The sequence below is a fragment of the Oncorhynchus gorbuscha genome, linkage group LG10 (assembly GCF_021184085.1).
Source record: "Oncorhynchus gorbuscha isolate QuinsamMale2020 ecotype Even-year linkage group LG10, OgorEven_v1.0, whole genome shotgun sequence".
Lineage (NCBI taxonomy): Eukaryota > Metazoa > Chordata > Actinopteri > Salmoniformes > Salmonidae > Oncorhynchus > Oncorhynchus gorbuscha.
Genome location: NC_060182.1, coordinates 27,141,962 through 27,162,447, shown reverse-complemented (window position 1 = coordinate 27,162,447; position 20,486 = coordinate 27,141,962). Strand labels below are relative to the sequence as shown.

The following is a 20,486-nucleotide window of genomic DNA, read 5'->3' as shown; positions in this document are numbered from 1 at the left end:
AAAGTTGCATAAAAGCAATAACATGCTCAAATTAAGATTACAGAGACCATGAACAAAATCATGATCCCCTTCATTCAACACTCACCTAAAGATGCCTCACGCAATGTGTGAGAGGGAACAGATGTGTGAAATGTGTGTTTGCAGAATCCAGTCTGTATTTATACCTGGAAGTTACTGAAGGTAAGAAAAACCTTCTCAAAAAGGTTTGAGCCTGCCAACAGAATAAAAATGTACTACAAACATTCACATCCAACATTATTGGCCTTGATAAAGATGAGCAAAGAAGACTGTATAAAATAAATAATACAAATAGTTTGCTATATTGAATCCTCAAAAACATTTTAAAATTATATTATTTCATACTAGTACAATGCTCAGAAAATAATATTTTGTTTAACAATATAATAAAATAACAATTTCATTTTGTGGGTCAATTAAGCATTTCTTTAGGGATTTTTATGTGTACTCGGGGTTATTGTCTTGTTGGAAGATTCACGTGCGGCCAAGTTTCAGCCTCCTGGCAGAGGCAACCAGGTTGTTGGCTAAAATATCCTGGTACTAGGTAGAGTTCATGATGCCATTAACCGTAACAAGGGCCCCAAGACCAGTGGAAGCAAAACGGCCCCATAACATCAAAGATCCACCACCATATTTTACAATAGGTATGAGGTTCTTTTCAGCATATGCATCCTTCATTTGAGGCCAAACACTGCGTGGCCAAAGAACTATACCCCAGTGAAACAGGAAGCTACGGAAGGTCATAATATTTTGACATCAACATTTTTTAGGTGGAATGGTCTACAATCCCTCCCAATGTGTACTCCAATCTCATAAAACACTTTAGAAAAATGCTCAGTGCCGTTTATCCTCGCAAGGTGAGGTATAGAAAGGTACTGAAAACAGGGGTGCCAATAATTTCGACCCCTATCTTTTTGAGGAGGGAATACATTTGACAAGTTCTCTGATCAATTGTATTCGTTTAAAATAATATAATTTAAAATATATATATCATACAATATAGCTCAGTATTTGGAATTTCTATTTTATACTGTCTTTTATGCTCATCTTTATCAAGCGTTCCAATAATTTGGGAGGTGACTGTAACTGTAACTGGGACAGGTTTGACACAAATAGGGCTTGCATGATTTAAGTGACTTACCCTACCCTCAATAGTCTGAAACACAACTTATTTCATTCCAAACAAATCCTTCAAGCCACAATGGCTATAAGGGCTCAGGGCCAGACCCAGATGCAGACACAGGAGGCAGATGGTTTGAGCCTTTGATATTTATTAGTTCCAAAAGGAGTAGGCAAGAGAAATGTCGTGGACAGGCAAAAGGTCAAAACCAGTTCAGTGTCCAGGAGGTACAGAGTGGCAGGCAGGCTCAAGGTCAGGGCAGGCAGGCGGGTACAGAGTCCAGAAAACAGGCAAGGGTCAAAACCGGGAGGACTAGTAAAAGAAAGAATAGCAGTAGCACGGGAAAAACACGCTGGTTGACACGAACTGGCACAGAGAGACCGGAAACACAGGGATAAATACACTGGGGAAGATAAGCAACACCTGGAGGGGGTGGAGACAATCACAAGGACAGGTGAAAAGACCAGGGTGTGACAATGACAGTGTACAGAAAGAGTTTGTGTTGTGATACTGTTGATTAACTGGGTAATCCACCGTATTGCACTGAATTAGCATAAGTAAGTTAAATGAACCTGGGTTGTCTGCATGCGACATGGAAGGTGTTCCTAATGTTTGGTATACTCAGTGTATGTTACGAATTTGCTAAATTTACAATATGTTACAAATTTTGCAAAACTTATGATATGTTACAAATTCTAGCTAGGTGGCTAATGTTACCTAGCTGGCGTTAGCTAGGCTAGGGGTTAGGGTTAAGGTTAGGGTTTAGTTTAGGAGTTAGGTTAAAGGGTTGGGGTTAGGGGAAGGGTTAACTAAAAGGGTTAAGGTTTGGGTTAGCGGAAGGGTTAGCTAAAATGCTAAGTAGTTGCAAAGTAACTAAAAAGTAGTAAGTAGTTGAAAAGTTGCTTCTTAGCTAAAATTCTAAAGTTGTCTGTGATGAGAATCGAACTCACAACCTTTGGATTGCTAGACATTTGTGTTACTTAACATGCTAAGTTGCAAACTAGCTAAAAAGTAATAAGCAGTTGAAAATGTGCTAATTAGCTTAAATGCTAAAGTTACTCGTGATGAGAACTTGCAACATTTGGTTTGCTAGACATTCGAGTTATACACCCACCCATCCACGCTGACCAACCACTTTCATTTTTGTCTTAAGTAACCATCTGTCTTATGTAACCATACCAAATGTAACATATTTGACAAATTTGAGTGTCCTGGATTTATATTTACTATGTTATGTCTAGTCTATCAGACCACATTACGGGACACAATGACCCTGAGGGGCCTACACTCTCTGCAGTGCCCTCTGCAGGCTCTAAACCCTGCATCTAGCCTACAATTACCCAGCACTGTCTCCAAACCAGATCCCTAAATAACTTTCCAGAGTACTCTCCTAGCTCCTTTTACCCATTTAACTATTGGACTGGCTATGAGGAGTAGGATTTATCATATGTACCAAGACACATTCGCCTGAAACTTGTATTCTCGTGTGAATGTAAAACACAGCTGAGGGAAAACAATGAAATTAACCTCATTCTGCGGTGGAACAGAGAAAGGACACAGATTGTTCTGTTTTTTACCACACATTCTGACATTCCTGACCACACATAGTGTATTGATACTTGCTGACAAGACATTTGAAAAGTACTTTTTTGTGAATTTGCATCCTTACCTCCTACATATTGATTTGAAAGTGATTCATAATGAAATTAATATGTCTCTGATTCAACTTTTCCTCTTTCCTCGCGTGAGAGGAGTGGTGGTGAAAGTAGGCAGTTGTTGACCTCAAGTGTGTCATAATCGTGACTTGCTGAAAGGTTACATTTTCATTGTGACAAACAGTAGTATATGCTCAAAACAGTAATAGCATGAAAAGTTCCCTAGAATGAAGGCCAGACGTAGGTTTATATTGAATGAGAATATAAGCTACTGCAAGAAGTTGTGCAATGTTTACCATCAGTATCATTTTCGAATTAAACAGTTTATGAAAATATCAATGTTACAACTGATGACATCAAAATGTGTATTTCTTATGAGAAATGTAATTTCTTGCTGTTGTGGTGTCTACTTTACTTCATCTTTTATGCTGTAATAAAGATGATGATCATCATTATCATTAATACCACCATCACCACCGAAAATTGTTAGCAAGGCATTTTACAGAGGAAACATTAGCATAACCAACGAAAAATAGTCCATTACGCAACGGGGAAGCCCACGCGAGGTAAAGTACGGCATTCTAAGCAGGTGTAAACACTTTGTTCTGAAAAGTTCTTTTTCAAGTTTTCAAAGGTCATCTATCTAAAATACACCACAGGAAGTTGCAAGGAAGCTGTTGACTTGAGCATCTCAATTTCATTTTCAATACATTATTATCAAACGTTACCCTTATTAGATAACAACTGAATTACAGGCCTTGACAAAAACCTTTGTGGGGTTTATTTTTCATAACTGTTTTTTTTAAATTAATGCCATGGTGTGTTTTTCAAAATGTTAGGATATAATTTGGAAATTCTGTAACAGCTACTGTATGATAGTAGACCTATTTTCATTCATCATCACAAATCTTTTTGTTTTAAACCAAGAGTTTAATCTGCTAACTGAAGCAACAAAATACACTGAAAATTACAGAAATATATCCATTGATATCACATGACTTTGACTGAATGCAGATTGACCAAATGTTTTGTCCTAAAACATATTTCAGAACTAATTAGCCTTGCTGTATTAATAGCTTGTCATTGACAATAGTCTCATCAAATTTCAAAGTGGCCTTTTTCTATTACTATTTTATGACAATGGCCAACATACAATATTAGTAATTTAGTACAGGGTTATATAGAGTTAGATAATGACTTTACTTGGTAATACTCATATTGAGATGTCTTAGTTCCAGTACCACCGTATACAGTATAACAACCTTGAGGTCATTTGATTTAATTCTAACTACCCAATGGTAAACATTACACAACAGTATTTTATATTCTCATTCAATATAAACTTAAGTCTGGCCCCCTTTCTAGGGAAATACCCATCAGTTTAACAGACCATTCAGATAACACTGTTGTCATACCAACAGATGAACCATAAACATGTGAGTACAAGGCTATTGAGAGAGATGAACCATCTCTGTTAAAGGGAAAGTTCACCCAAATTACAGCTTTAAGTAATTGTATTAATAAAGTATTCTAAAGACATACAGAATCTGCAATCCATAGTTTTGCGTAGCTTAATACTATATTCTCATCTTAATATTAGTATCATACAATATAAAACAATGGGGGGTAATAAGCCCAGATCTTCCAGATAGCATTGGATCATAGACTCGCCAGATCCTTGGCCTACACATCAAAGACTGCAGGTTCCTAGACTACTCCATATGATATTCAGCTATTTTTTTATGGTCTGTCGACAAAGATAGGAACAGTTGTCCAGGAATCATGACCAGTAGGGACAGGCTACAGTTCACTTTGCCTCCCAGCCAAGATCTTACCTGGGACCAGGCTTCCCGGTTGGTGGATGCACACTATATGCCTCGTTTGCCATACACACAATGGCAAGAAGTTCCTAGAAGTTCATTATTATGTCATATTCACCATTTACTTTGACCTTGGCTGAACAAGCTTATACTAGGACACAAATTGAATTTAAAAGATACATTTTTACATTCTTCCCTGGCCCCAGAGAATGACGAAAACCTCCAATGGATTGTTGCTATGATTTTTGGGAGAGTTACTCTGTGTCCGGTTCTCTTTCCTAAATATTTCCCTTTGTCAGGCGATGCCATCTGGTCGCCTAGCTTCCAGCGGTTTAGACAGCTGTCGAGGCAGGCATGACGGCACTCGGCACAGTGTTGTGTCATGCCGAGACAAAACACCTTTTTACCATGGATTTAGAGCAGGATTAAATGATTGGGCACCAAGAGCCTTACAAGGGAAGTGACTTACAGCACCGCTTTTTATGTCAATATCAACATCACCTGGTGAAGCCGTGTGGTCTGATGCATCCACAATGCAGTCTGACCTTCACTAATACTATGGAAGTATTTGTAGAGATGATGACAGTGATGATGGTGATAATAATGATGATAAGGATGAGGATGGGGTTGAGGATAATGATGATTATTATTATGATTATAATTACCATGATGATGATTATTATGATGATGAGGATGAGGATGGGGTTGAGGATGACGATGATTATTATTATGATTATAATTACCATGATGATGATTATTATGATGATGAGGATGAGGATGGGGTTGAGGATGACAATGATTATTATTATGATTATAATTACCATGATGATTATTATTATGATGATGAGGATGAGGATGATTCAAGTCCAAAATGAGAAATAGCAGTGAGATGAGAAATAGCAGTGCACCTGACTTTTACTTTAGCTCTCTAGTGGCAGCTGTTGCTTCAGTCTGACCCTTGATATATAGTGAGCTCCAAAAGTATTGTGACAGTGACATATTTTTTGTTGGTTTGGCTCTGTTCCGTTTGGTTCTATTGGGTTCCTAGTGAATCTACCCCTGTTCCTCTTTGGGCATAGGTAAAACAGTTTGGATTTGAAATGATACAATGGCTATGGTAAATAATGTATTGTGTTATTCTGGAGACACTTTTAATGTAAATAAGAATAGAATATGTTTCTAAACACTTCTACATTACTGTGGATGCTACCAGAATTACGGATAGTCCTGAATGAATCGTGAATAATGATGAGTGAGAAAGTAACAGACGCACAAATATCATACCCACCAAAAAATGCTAATCTCCCCTGTTATTGTAATGGTGAGAGGTTAGCATGTCTTGGGGTATGATATAAAATGCTAATCTCCCCTGTTATTGTAATGGTGAGAGGTTAGCATGTTTTGGGGTATGATATAAAATGCTAATCTCCCCTGTTATTGTAATGGTGAGAGGTTAGCATGTCTTGGGGTATGATATAAAATGCTAATCTCCCCTGTTATTGTAATGGAGAGAGGTTAGCATGTCTTGGGGTATGATATAAAATGCTAATCTCCCCTGTTATTGTAATGGTGAGAGATTAGCATGTCTTGGGGGTATGATATTTGGGCGTCTGTTACTTTCTCACTCATCATTATTCACGATTCATTCAGGACTATCCGTAATCCTGGTAGCATATATCATTTCAAATCCAATTGTCACTGTCCCAATACTTTTGGAGTTCACTATATAAACAATCTATATTTACATATAAATATACTTTGCTATCACATGATCAGGTCAAGTAATACTTTATTATAGGGCCTACCACCATGATGGGAAAGCAACAACATTAAAAACAATAGCCTACAGCAATTGAAATATATGCTTTGTTAAAAAAAGGGGGCTCAGTAACTTCAAACTGTCACATCATGAAGAGGGGAGATAATATTTCCAATATCCTTTCCGTGTAGTGAAGTTATGTGACAGATTGTGTATCACACGGATTCTTTTTTTCTCTCGAACACGGTACTTCGCGCCTGTCCTATTCCGGAAGATCCCGAATTTTACCTCGCTAATTCCGAAGGGAACCGAGGGAAACCCGAGGCTCCGCGCATAGACGAGAGCCGCTGTTTCCAATTCACCATTGCTAACAGCCATTTCATTTAGGTCATTTCTAGTTTTCATTATTTATACAATGACTGAGGATGGATTCCGAACGACTTGACATGTCCGTGAAAGACCTGGGATTTGGGATTTATCACCGCAAACAATGAATCGTTTTTTCAATCCCATCAAAGACCAAACCAGACGGGTGCATTTTTAAATATATAGGGCGCCTACAGACACAGTGTACATATTTTCAAAAAGGATGACTGCACTCTGAACGGAGTCCGCATATTGGCCTACAGTTGAATATGGAAGCGGATGGGTTATCACTGAAAGTATAAAATCACAGGAGACTAGAATGGTCGAAAAAAGGCGTCTCTTTTTTTGATGGAGAATCCAACAAGCAGAGCAAGACCCACAATAAAAGCGTGATGTTCTGTAATATGAACACCGTTATTTTCAAAATTGAGATGCGTTTACCAGTGATAGGATCCAGTTGATGACACCGAGAAATAAGTATTTGAAAACAGAAAATATTGTCAGAATTGGAATGTACCCATTTGTTCTATTCTGTCAGTGTGATGGGAATGTATTGCTGAACATTGGGAGAGCTTTATGGAAAACCCGAAGACATGACATGCACACGAAAAAAGAGGAAACGATCCTTTTTGTTCTTTAAAACCCGTGTTTATTTAAGAAGTCTGCAACAGGCTTAATTGACGGGGGAGCCTTGCAAAAGTAAAAGTATATGTGCATTAAGATCTGATTCTACTGAGGTGACAATACCCTGTATAAATGATGTTTTCTGTCATTTAATTGTGAAGGATGTCGACATTCATTGTGGATTATATTTGGAATTTATGCTCGTTTTGTTGACCCCTCTATGCCATTTACTGTTGCTTTACCATGATCTTTGAATCATTTTATATTTAATGTGGACTGCAACAAGCGGCCTATAATAAAATCCCAAGCCTTTGTCTCGAGGACAAGCATAATAAATAAGGTAAGATTTCCTTTCACCTTCCTATGTCATTTTTTTGTTATTACTTCTAGGCCCCACGTAGCCTTATTTTTTTCCCCTCAGGTACCTGGTTAATTCGTTAACGTTGTGAAACCCATTTTTTGGGGCTACAACATAGCCTATTTCTGTTATGATTCATGCAGCCCCATGACGCATGCCATAGACAAACTGTACACGAAGGCTCGTAATATCATCTGGTTATTATAGTCGACACACACCACTGCAGATTTAAGTGCCATTTGTGTGATCTATCCCCTATGGTAAATTACAACAGGGAACCGCATTATGGACACGAGGCTATAACAATCGGTAGCTATATTATTCACTGGGCGAATTTCCGTTATGACAGCATCGATACAGGTCTACCCATTTGCGAATGCGATGCAACTGAGGTGTTGGGGTCTCGTCATCAGCCCTCGTTGATGAATTATTATCAACATCATCTGTTCATGAATTCTGAAAGGATCGAATCAAGTTGAATGCTTCAAATGACCCAGTCTACCATAGGCTCTAGGCCTATTCGCAATTGTTCATGCATTTACTTAACTTCAAACATGACGTGTCAAGCCCACCACTAAACCTATTGTATTTTCCCTAGCCCCGGATGTGTTTATTCATATTCTAATACGGTTGTTTATAATTGCATTCGGTCGGTGTTGAACAGTGTCAGAGTGATTCCGGCTCCTTTGGTTGGTGAATTCCGCGTCGCCTCCTCCCACCGCGACCATGGCAGCGGTACTCTATTGCTGTTGCTATCCAGTTCTTGACAATGGCTCAGCTACCAACAACCCACTCCAATTTCTCCAGGCCCCTCCCTTCATGATGTATAGCCTTTCGGTATTCCTGTGAAGCTCTTATATCCCTATAGCCAGTATATTAATTTTGCAATCAAAATTATATAGGCCTACACATGATGATGTAATCTTACCTCATCAATATCTTTGTTTTTTTTCCCATCCTTTGAACTCTTTTTCCACTCACCTCTTTCTGTATATTAATAATCTATTCTTCATATGCCTATTTCTTTTATACCTTTTTGGCCTCCAGGCATAAGCAACATAAGCGGCAAAATGAGTAGAATTGCAAGAAATGTGTTATAAAATTGCTAAATGCTCTCTCCGCCCCATGGCAAAATGGGTAGAACTGCAGAAAACTTGCTTTAAAACAGCAAAAATGTCTCCCTGCCCCGAGGCAAAATTTATAGAATTGCAGGAAATTAACTTTAAAACTCTCTGCTTGTTAGCATTCCCCCAAACCAAATATTGCTTAGGGCCTCCAAAAGACTAGAGCCGGCCCTGACTATAGGGCTTCTACAAACTGTTCTCATGCTCTAGCCACCAAGGTTCATGCCACATAGACTAATAAAGTCACATGAAATGTAATAGACCAGAGCCTTATATTTGGATTATAGATTCTTTATCTAAATATAAGGCTCTGGAATAGCCTAATTCATTCTAAATAACTTAGGCCTAACGTGTAATGAGGTGATTGAATAGGAGACACCAATAGTGTATGCTACAATTTAAAAAAAGAACGATTCTAATAATTGACCAATTATTAGCCTAGGACAGGTGTGTGTTTCTGCTGTGATTCTGCTATTGACGCAGACAAGTGACACTCAACCACATACTTCATCTAGCTATTGTTGATCTACTAACTCAACATATCAGGTGCCACCCAGGGCTGGCCCCAGGCATAAGCGACATAAGCAGTAACAGGGCCCCCGGTCGCTTGTTGGAATCTATAGTATTCCACAAATGTAACCATGGGGAATGGTAATATAGAAGACATTATGTCTACATGACCATAGTATTACATCATGTGAACAGAGTCAAATGATACCACAGTCCCTTTCTATAGCTAGCAATACAAAACTGTAACATTACTTTGGTTTAAAAATGTCTCATGACTAATTAGGTAAGCCCCTGTTAATATCTGAAATATTGGATTTACTATAACAAATCAAAAATGGAAAAATATATGTATATGAGAGATTGGGCAATTAACAAGAATATAGGCCCCTATAGGTTTTTTTTTAATATGCCATTTGAAATTGGTTTAAAGGTACACTACCGGTCAAAAGTTTTAGAACACCTATTCATTCAAGGGGTTTTCTTTATTTGTACTATTTTCTACATTGTATAATAATAGTGAAGACATCAAAACTATGAAATAACACATATGGAATCATGTAGTAAACCAAAGAAGTGTTAAACAAATCAAAATATGTTTTATATTTGAGATTCTTCAAATAGCCACCCTTTGCCTTGATGACAGCTTTGCACAATCTTGGCATTCTCTCGATCAGCTTCTCTCAATCAGGAATGCTTTTCCAACAGTCTTGAAGGAGTTCCCACATATGCTGAGGACTTGTTGGCTGCTTTTCCTTAACTCTGCGGTCTGACTCATCCCAAATCATCTCAACTGGGTTGAGGTCTGGTGATTGTGGAGTTCAGGTCATCTGATGCAGCACTCCATCACTCTCCTTCTTGGTAAAAGAGCCCTTACACATCCTGGAGGTGTGTTGGGTCGTTGTCCTATTGAAAAACAAATGATAGTCCTACTAAGCACAAACCAGATGGGATGGTGTATCGATGCAGAATGCTGTGATAGCCATGCTGGTTAAGTGTGCCTTTGAATTCTAAATCAATCACAGACAGTGTCACCAGCAAAGCACCGCCACACCATAACCGCTCCTCCTCCATGCTTTACAGTGGGAACTACACATGCGGAGACCATCTGGTTGGAACTAAAAATCTCAAATTTGGACTCCAACCCAAAGGACAAATTTCCATCGGTCTAATGTCCATTGCTCATGTTTCTTGGCCGAAGCAAGTCTCTTCTTCTTATTGATGTCCTTTAGTAGTGGTTTCTTTGCAGCAATTTGACCGTGAATGGTTGATTCACTCAGTCTCCTCTGAACAGTTGATGTTGAGATGTGTCTGTTACTTGAACTCTGTGAAGCATTTATTTGGGCTGAAATTTCTGTGGCTGGTAACTCAAATTAACTTGTTCTCTGCAGCAGAGGTAACTCTGGGTCTTCCATTCCTTTGGCGGTCCTCATGAGAGCCAGTTTCATCATAGCGCTTGATGGTTTTTGCGACTGCAGTTTGAAACTTTCAAAGTTCTTGAAATTTTCCGGGTTGACTGGCCCTTCATGTCTTAAAGTAATGATGGATTGTCGTTTTTCTTTGCTTATTTGAGCTGTTCTTGCCATAATATGGACTTGGTCTTTTACCAAATAAGTCTATCTTCTGTATACCCCTCCTACCTTGTCACAACACAACTGGATTGGCTCAAATGCATTAAGAAGGAAAGAAATTCCACAAATTAACTTTTAACAAGGCACACCTGTTAATTGAAATGCATTCCAGGTGACTACCTCATGAAGCTGGTTGAGAGAATGCCAAGAGAGTGCAAAGCTGGCATCAAGGCAAAGGGTGGCTATTTGAAGAATCTCAAATATAAAATATATTTTGATTTGTTTAACACTTTTTTGTTTACTACATGATTCCATATGTGTTATTTAATAGTGTTGATATCTTCACTATTATTCTACAATGGTAAATAGTAATAACAAAAAGTAAAAATAAAGAAACACCCTTGAATGAGTAGGTGTTCTAAAACTTTTGACCAGTAGTGTACATTTATTTATTTCAGCTCTTATTCATTAATATAAGCTTTATTATTCAATAATATGGGTGTTATTTTAAATGAAGGAAAACTGGGTTCATCCGGGACCACTGGGTTATTATGAGTAAATGTGTTTGCACTTTATAATAACTTTAATTAGTACGCCATCATAAATACTCAGGTATGCTTATAAATGTTTTAGAAATTATTCTAAATGTGTAGAATAATTTTACTCTACGTCTAAATCATTGTTTACTAAGAAAATGATTCTGAAGTGTAATCATAGACTTTGAGAACTAACTATGGGTGCACTAATAACTGAAAACAGTTTATTATGTGATACCTTCATTGGCTTTCTCATATGGAATGCACTCCCCAGAAAAAACAAAACCATAGCTATCTCCATCTGAAACTATCAATGCCCCCACCATTCATCACAATAGTACAGACAGACAGACAGACAGACAGACAGACAGACAGACAGACAGACAGACAGACAGACAGACAGACAGACAGACAGACAGACAGACAGAGACAGACAGACAGACAGACAGACAGACAGACAGACAGACAGACAGACAGACAGACAGACAGACAGACAGACAGACAGACAGACAGACAGACAGACAGACAGACAGACAGACAGACAGACAGACAGACAGACAGACAGACAGACAGACAGACAGACAGACAGACAGACAGACAGACAGACAGACAGACAGACAGACAGACTAACACAGCACAAGGCAGAATGGTCCTGTAGCCTAGCAACAAGTGGCTGTAATTACTGTGACAGAAATATATTAGTATGCCTGCGGTGAAACAATGGTTCTAAGCCCTTCTCTCTCCTGTAGGACTCACATACTCCATAATCATCACCTGTGCATTCCCCCGATCACTTCTGAAGGTTACATCAATACAAATGATGGTGGTGGAGGGGTCAATACCGATTGACTTCCATCACACACCCACTCATACATAAGAGAGCACAGAAACCTACACATGCACACCACTGAGCTATCAGACATACTGTACATCTAAAGTGTTACTGTTCAACCTCTTTTGGAAATGCCCGGTCAGTGGTCCCCAAAGTGACTGCACCAATGAGGCTTCATCAAGCAAATGCCATCTCAACTTCACAAGTGATTTGTTTTCCCCCCATCTCCTTCACACACACACACACAACCCCCTCTCTGCACACACGGTCGATCTCTCTCTCTCTCTCTCTCTCTCTCTCTCTCTCTCTCTCTCTCTCTCTCTCTCTCTCTCTCTCTCTCTCTCTCTCTCTCTCTCTCTCTCTCTCTCTCTCTCTCTCTCACACACACACACACACACACACACACACACACACACACACACACACACACACACACACACACACACACACACACACACACACACACACACACACACACACACACACACACACACACACACACACACACACACACACACACACACACACACACACACAAATAATGTAAGGTGTTGTAGCCTAGCAACAAGCGAGGTAATTACCGTGACAGACTAGTTGCTGGCATGCCATGTAGCGTGTGGAGAAAACAGCTGATATGATTGGTGTTGAGGGGGAAGGAGAAGATGTTCCACAGCATGCTACAGCAGATGCCTATGTGAGCCCTGTTTTGCCCCTTGTAGAAACAAGTGATTAATTCCATGGGACAAATGATTTTTGTAATTCCGAGGATGATGACTTGAACATCTCCCTCCACTATTATGACATTTGATTCTGTATTACAGGCCTTGTACAATGCGCGAAGATAGGGGCTATAATACAATGTATTAATGTTGTAAACAACTACAGTCAGAACTTTATTTTGGGGTGGGGAAGGTGGGACAGACTTGGACATAAAGATGGAAAATGAGTTAAAGGGATAGTTCAGGATATCATTTGTATGTCTCTGCGTCCAGTATGAAGGAAGTTAGAGGTAGTTTTGCGAGCCAATTCTAACTAGCGTTAGCTTAGTGAAAAATAATAATAATTGTATCTACGGGTCCATCTGACTCTGGGGAAGTCGATAAAGGGGTTCATTGTCAAAATCCCAAACTATCCCGTAAAGAGTTTACTGAAATAGAATAACATACCTTATTATTACGATGTACTAAATACAGTGGGGTCCAGAATTATTGGATCCCTTGATAAGGATGAGCAAAAAATACTGTATAAAATAAATAATTCAAATACTGGGCTAAATTGTATGCTCATTTGTTAAACAAGTAATACAAAAAATATATAAAAAAGATATGGGTCAAAATGATTGGATCCCCTGTTTTCAATACTCCAGAACCATATAATTACATTTGCATTTTAGTCTTCTTTTTTTTTAGCAGACACTCTTATCCAGATCAAATTAGTGCATTCATCTTAAACTAGCTGAGACATAAGGCAGATGAATTATTTAAGATACTCTTTGAAGAGGTAGGTTTTCAGACAATTTCGTAAGATGGGCATGTACAGTGCTGTCCTAGCATCAGGGGAAAGCTGGTTCCACCATTGGGGTGCCAGGACAGAGGAGAGCTTTGACCACTGCTCCCGTAGGGGTGGGACAGCCAAGAGACCAGAGGTGGCAGAACAGAGCGCTCGGGTTTGGATGTAGGGTTTGAGCATAGCCTGAATGTAGAGCAGGGCAGTTCCCTTTGCTGCTCCATAGGCAGGTACTATGGTCTTGTAGTGGATGCCCACTTTGACTGGAAGCCAGTGGAAGTATGGAGGCGTGGGGTGAAGAGAGAACTTGGGAGGTTGAACACTAGACGGGCTGCAGTGTTCTGGATAAGTTGTAGGTGTTAGATGGCACAAGCGGGGAGTCCAGCCAGCAGAGAGTTGCAGTAGTCCAGAAGGGATATGACGAGTGACTGGATTAGGACCTGCGCCGCTTCCTGTGTGAGGAAAAGTTGTACTCTATGGATGTTGTAGAGCATGAACCTGCGAGTCACTGCTTTGATGTTTGCAGAGAACGACAGGGTTACGCCAAGGTCTTTTGCATTCTGGGAGGAGGACACAGTAGAGTTTTCAAACGTGATGGAGAGGTCTTGGGAGGAAGAGCAGCTCCGTCTTGTTGAGGTTGAGCTTGAGGTGGCCGGCTGACAGACACGCAGAGATATCTGCCAGGCACGCAGAGATGCGTGTTGCCACCTGGGTGTCAGAAGGGGGTAATGAGAAAAGCAGATGAGTGTCATCCGCATAGCAATGATAGAAGAGACCATGAGAGGATATGACAGAGCCGAGTGACTTGGTGTATGGAGAAAAGAGGAGAGGACCTAGAACTGAGCCCTGGGGGACACCAGTAGTGAGAGCACATGGTGCAGACACAGATCCTCTCTGCGCCACCTGGTAGGAGCACATGCCAAGTAGGATGCAATCCAGGAGTGTGCAGAGCATGAGACGCACAATCCTGAGAGGGTGGAGAGGAGGGTCTGGTAATTCACAGTGTCAAAGGCAGCAGATACAGTAGATCGAGGAGGATGAGAACAGCAGAGAGAGAGTCAGCTTTGCCACAGAGAAGAGCAGTCTCATTTGAGTGACCCGTCTTGAGGTCTGACTGATTAGTGTCAAGAAGATCGTTCTGAGAGAGATAACGAGAGAGTTGGTCAGAGAAAGCACGCTCAAGTGTTTAGGAAAGAAAAGAATGAAGGGATACCGATCAGAGGGGTTGAGTGTTGGTTTCTTGAGAAGAGATACTCTGGCCATCCTGAAGTCAGAGGGGACGCAGCCAGTGGTCAGGGATGAGTTGATGAGGGAGGAATGAGAGAAGGTCTCAAGAGATGGTCTGGAGAAGGGAAGAGGGGATGGCTGTCGAGTTGGCAGGTTGTCGGGCAGCTGGATTTCAGCTGAAGAGAGAAGGAAGAAAGAGGTCAAGGCGTAGGGGAGTTCTGTGGGAGTGGGACCAGTGGACTCAGTATGCTGAGTGAATGAGGAGTGGATGTCATCAACCTTTTTATCAAGAGAGGAAGGAGGGAGAGGAGGTGGAGGATTAAGGAGGAAGGAGAAGGTGGAAAATAGTTTCCGAGGGTTGGAGGCAGAGGCTTGGAATTAAGAGTGATAGAAAGTGGCTTTAGCAGAGGATACAGAAGAGACGATAAAGAGGAGGGAGTGAAAGGATAATATGTTCTCCGGAATTGTAGTTTTCCTCCATTTTTGCCCTGCTGCTCAGCACCCTCCCCCTGCGAGGATAAAGTCACTGAACCTTTTTCGATAAAGTCACTGAACCTTTTTCTAAAATGTTTATGAGATTGGAGAACATATTGGAAAGGACATTAGACCATTCCAAGTCGAAAACCTGGTTGCCTCTGCCCGGAGGCCGCAAGTGAATTTTCTAGCAAGACAATAACCACAAGCGCACACCAAAATCCACAAAGAAATTGTTAATTTACCACAAAATCAACATTTTGCAATGGCCATCTCAGTCTCCAGAATTGAACCCCATTGAAAATGTGTTGTTTGAATTGAAGAGGGCAGTCAATAAGCACAGATGAAGGATATAAAGGATCTGGAAAGATTCTGAATGGAGGAATGGTCTAAGATCCCTCCCAATGTGTTCTTTAATGTCATAAAACATTTTAGAATAGGCTCAGTGTCATTATCCTCCCAGGTGGAGGGTGCTGGAGTATTGAAAACAGATGATCCAATCATTTTGATCAATATCTTTTCTATATTTTTTATTACTTGTTGAACAAAACCTCTTTCTCTGAGCAATTGTATTAGTATAAAATAATATAATTGTTATATTTTTTGGTAGCATACAGTATAGCTCAGTATTTGTTTTATTAATTTGATACAGTCTTTTGTCCTTATCTTTATTAAGGGATCGTTAGCTGACATGGTCTAGTTGATCTGGAGATTTCTGAATAGTTATAAATAGCTCTCTTAAAACAGGGGTTCCCACACTTTTTCATTCGGGGCCCCCCTTTCCAGCATTGGGGAACATCATGTCTATTTCTATGGGCACCATCACTGTTCATCACTGTTCAGAGAATCTTGCAGGTTTAAATCTTATTTCTTGCAATTCTACACATTTTGTCAGGGTGCAAAGAACATTTTTCAGTTTTAAAGCAAATTTTCTTGCAATTCTATACATTTTGCCATGTAATGTGATATTTGAGTGACAAAAAATTTACAACAGTATGTATGGGCTAAAAAAATGTTAGCTGACATGGGCTAGTTGATCTGGACATTTCTGAAAAATTATAAACAGCTCTCTAAGGTCTGCAATGACTGACATGACAAGAGGAACTGATGATGCACTACCCAATTTCAAAATTGCACCTTGTGCATTCTACTATTATAACTTTTAAGAGTAAATTGAAAGCCAGCGTGAGTTTGTTGTATTATTTATTTTGGGGGAAGGGGGGACCCACAGGCCCCAGAGTTTGTGAACCACTGTGCTAAATGACATACATAGAAATGTAAAAAATGCTGCTGGAGTATTGAAAACAATTTTGACAAATAATAATTTTGACAAATATCTTCCATATTTTTTGTATTAAATGAGCATACAATTTAGCTCAGTATTTGTATTATTTATATGATATCGTATTTTTTGCTCATCCTTATCAAGGGATCCAATCATTCTGGAACCCGCTGTATGTAAACTGGGGCTACTAGGGCTAATCATCTACATATAGCTAGTTACACGGTTGCTATGTCTAACACTTCATACTCTTACCTAACTCCATATTGGCCTAGCATGATATTGACAGTTAGGTAATCATTGCATATCATAACCACCACTTCCTGGAAATTATGACATTTTACAAAACAACTGCTGCAGTCCAGCTAGGCCAATGCTGGAATCATAAAAGCATTGTATTTTACTATTAGAAAAGCCAAGAGACACACACCTCTCATATTAACCTTATACAGTATACTCCCTGCAAACGCTTACACTGTATTATTCCACACTGATGTCAGACATGGAAGTCCATCCAAACGTTTAATGCTTGCTGTTCTTACTTCCTGTTTACAGGAGCTGAAGCTGTGAGAAGAAGAGGCACGAGAGGTAGAGCTACAGGAAACAAGGGGCTTAGTGAAAAATGGGGCAATGCGGACTGAAGTGCTCCGGTTCCATGTGAGATCAAAAGGAGAGGCAACCACGAGGACGAACAAAAGGGCAGCTGGAGGAGGAGGCGGAGGAGGAGAGGGAGAAGGAGGAGTGGATTTCAGGAGAGAAGTGTGCATAACCTGGGAGACAAAGGGATGGCCAATGGCAACGAGACCAGTGAGGGGCTCGGCGGTCCCCTGGCGGCGGTGGTGGCCACGACGGGAGGAATGGCAGTCGGGGGCCCATCGTCAGCTGTGTCCACCTACATCAAACTGGTCCTACTGGGGCTAATCATCTGCATCAGCCTGGTGGGGAACCTGGTGGTGTCTCTGCTGGTCCTCAGGGACCGGGCACTGCACAAGGCCCCCTACTACTTCCTGCTGGATCTGTGCCTGGCCGACACCATCCGCTCGGCCGTCTGCTTCCCCTTCGTGCTGGTGTCCATCAAGAACGGCTCGGCCTGGACCTACAGCGTGCTCAGCTGCAAGGTGGTGGCCTTCATGGCCGTGCTCTTCTGCTTCCATGCCGCCTTCATGCTGTTTTGCATCAGCGTGACGCGCTACATGGCCATCGCCCACCACCGCTTCTACTCCAAGCGCATGACCTTCTGGACATGCGTGGCGGTGGTGTGCATGGTGTGGACGCTGTCAGTGGCCATGGCCTTCCCACCTGTCTTTGATGTGGGCACCTACAAGTTCATCCGTGAGGAGGATCAGTGCATCTTCGAGCACCGCTACTTCAAGGCAAACGACACACTGGGCTTTATGCTGATGCTGGCTGTGCTGATCCTGGCCACGCATGTGGTCTACATGAAACTGCTGCTCTTCGAGTACAAGCACCGCAAGATGAAGCCCGTTCAGATGGTGCCAGCTATTAGCCAAAACTGGACCTTCCACGGGCCTGGCGCCACCGGCCAGGCAGCAGCCAACTGGATCGCAGGCTTTGGTCGGGGCCCCATGCCGCCAACCCTGCTGGGCATCCGGCAGAACTTGCACAACCAGAACCGGCGCCTGTTGGGCATGGAGGAGTTCAAGGCGGAGAAGCAGCTCGGCAGGATGTTCTACGTGATCACCCTGTTGTTCCTGGTGCTGTGGTCACCCTACATAGTGGCCTGCTACTGGCGGGTGTTTGTCAAGGCCTGCACCATACCGCACCGGTACCTCTCCACCACCGTATGGATGAGCTTTGCCCAGGCAGGGGTAAACCCCATTGTCTGCTTCTTCCTCAACAAGGACCTGAAGAAGGGGCTCCTGGCACACCTGCCAGCCAGCTGTAGGACTAAACCTCATCTGCCCCGAGAGCCTTATCGCGTCATGTGAGGGGGACGGTGGGCGGTCGTTACCTGGGGATGGGGGGAGGGGGGGGGGGGCAGGGATGTCTGGGAATTGTTTGGTTGGCTGAGGGACCATTTGAGTTGTTGTGGCCTTTGATTCAGTGCAATATGATTTAAAAGGGGTTTGTGTCAGTCTGGAACTGTTGGAGAGGTTAAAATGTCAGAATTCCATTCACCTCCATGTGATGTATCTGGGTTTCTCCTTGTCAGGGGAGAGCAGAGGTATTTCAAGCTCATTTGAGATGTTATAAATTGTTTTTCTAAAGTCTTATTGGGGGATTATTACACACAGTAACAGGCATGTGGTTGCTGCAGTGTAGAAACCATGAAACCAATTGTTGGTCTAAAATTATTATAGAAAGAATGTGTTATTTCCACATTTTATTATCAAACCAAAAACACCTTTGACTTCAGCTTATAGATTTGGATTAATTTTTAGATCAGTTATATTAAACTGCTAACTGACATTTTTTAAAACTTTTATTTATTTATATAAATGGCCTTCTCCACACAGAAAGAATAGGAGACTGAACCAACAACAAAAGTGTCCATCTCAGATGCATGTATGTATTCTTACTTTTAATGTGGAACAAATATGAAACTGCTTCCTTCAACTGCTTGAATCAAAGGCATCAGTCAAACATACAAAACATGAGTTTTGTACGAATAGCATATTCCTGCACTCTCACGGGTTTATGTGGTGTTTCTCAGATGAATTATTATGTTTATCTATTTGTCCACCTTGAGATCTACATTCATTTTGATGATTTGAACAACTAATACCCTTGAAAGAAAACATGCAAGATTTAGTGAAGTCGGCGGAAGTAGAAACTGACAAGAGGCTATCATAGAAAGTCAGCACGAGTTATTCTGGCATGGTCATACGTTACGAAAATGTGCAAGTAACATTCTCATTTGGTCTAACGAGCACCTCAAATCAGCGAACAATAGGAGATGGGAGGAAAACACGTGTTAACAAGAGCTGCCGTGGAGAAAAGTTTGATCTTGTGTTCGTTAGCGTTGAACAGAAATGAGCAGATACTAATTGTGAAGTGTTAATAGTCAGACAGAATTATGAAGTGCATGTTTAGGTGATATTTGTGTTATCCCATGATTCCTGAGGATAACTTTTAAACAAAACAATGCCCCAATCAAGGACAAACTATGAGAATCGGAGTCCATTTTATAACAGAAAACCAATGATACATTGACAGAAAATGCTCAGTGCTCTTTCTAAATTCCTGTTGCTGCAGGTGGTATTGTTACAGATGATTGAACACCTTGGAAATCTCGCAAATTGTTTAAAAAGACAGTTGATAGTAATGTTCATAAAAGCTAAATAAGAATGTTGATATCTTCAGATAGGATAAAGTTCTTTATATTTGATGACATCATCACTTCACACGAAGGTCTTGGAAGAGGGGTGGGGGGGAAACTTGCCCATTTATGTTTTTGCACATTGGAGTATGATAAATCAATTGTTTTTTTCTTAACATGATTTAGAATTGAACCAGAGTGCTAACCAGGTGTAGGCCAGGACACAGAGAATGTAATATTTTAAGTGAATGTCAAGGAGAGGTTTGGAACGTGATACTATCCCTTTGTGGGTACAACTGTACGTTTCTTTTGGTTTTCTAATTGTCCACTGTTGTCTGCAAACAATAACAATGACACAAACTAACAATAACAGTGAAAAAGCAACATAACTTTGAATTGTTATTTCTATTATCTGGGTTATGGCCTT

The 20,486-nt window shown here is 40.8% G+C and overlaps 1 protein-coding gene across 1 annotated transcript; it reads left to right on the top strand.

The window, feature by feature from the left end:
- The first annotated feature begins 6,717 nt into the window (after positions 1-6,717).
- LOC124045068 (probable G-protein coupled receptor 173) lies at positions 6,718-18,728 on the top strand. Its single transcript, XM_046364295.1, has 2 exons — positions 6,718-7,702; positions 17,335-18,728. Exon 2 carries the CDS (start codon positions 17,565-17,567, stop codon positions 18,726-18,728), a length of 1,164 nt encoding a protein of 387 aa, XP_046220251.1. The 5' UTR covers positions 6,718-7,702; positions 17,335-17,564.
- Positions 18,729-20,486: the final 1,758 nt, after the last annotated feature.

What these genes read in the sequence shown, in the direction of transcription:
- LOC124045068 (XM_046364295.1), top strand. Translation starts at nt 17,565, where the DNA reads ATGGCCAATGGCAACGAGACCAGTGAGGGGCTCGGCGGTCCCCTGGCG.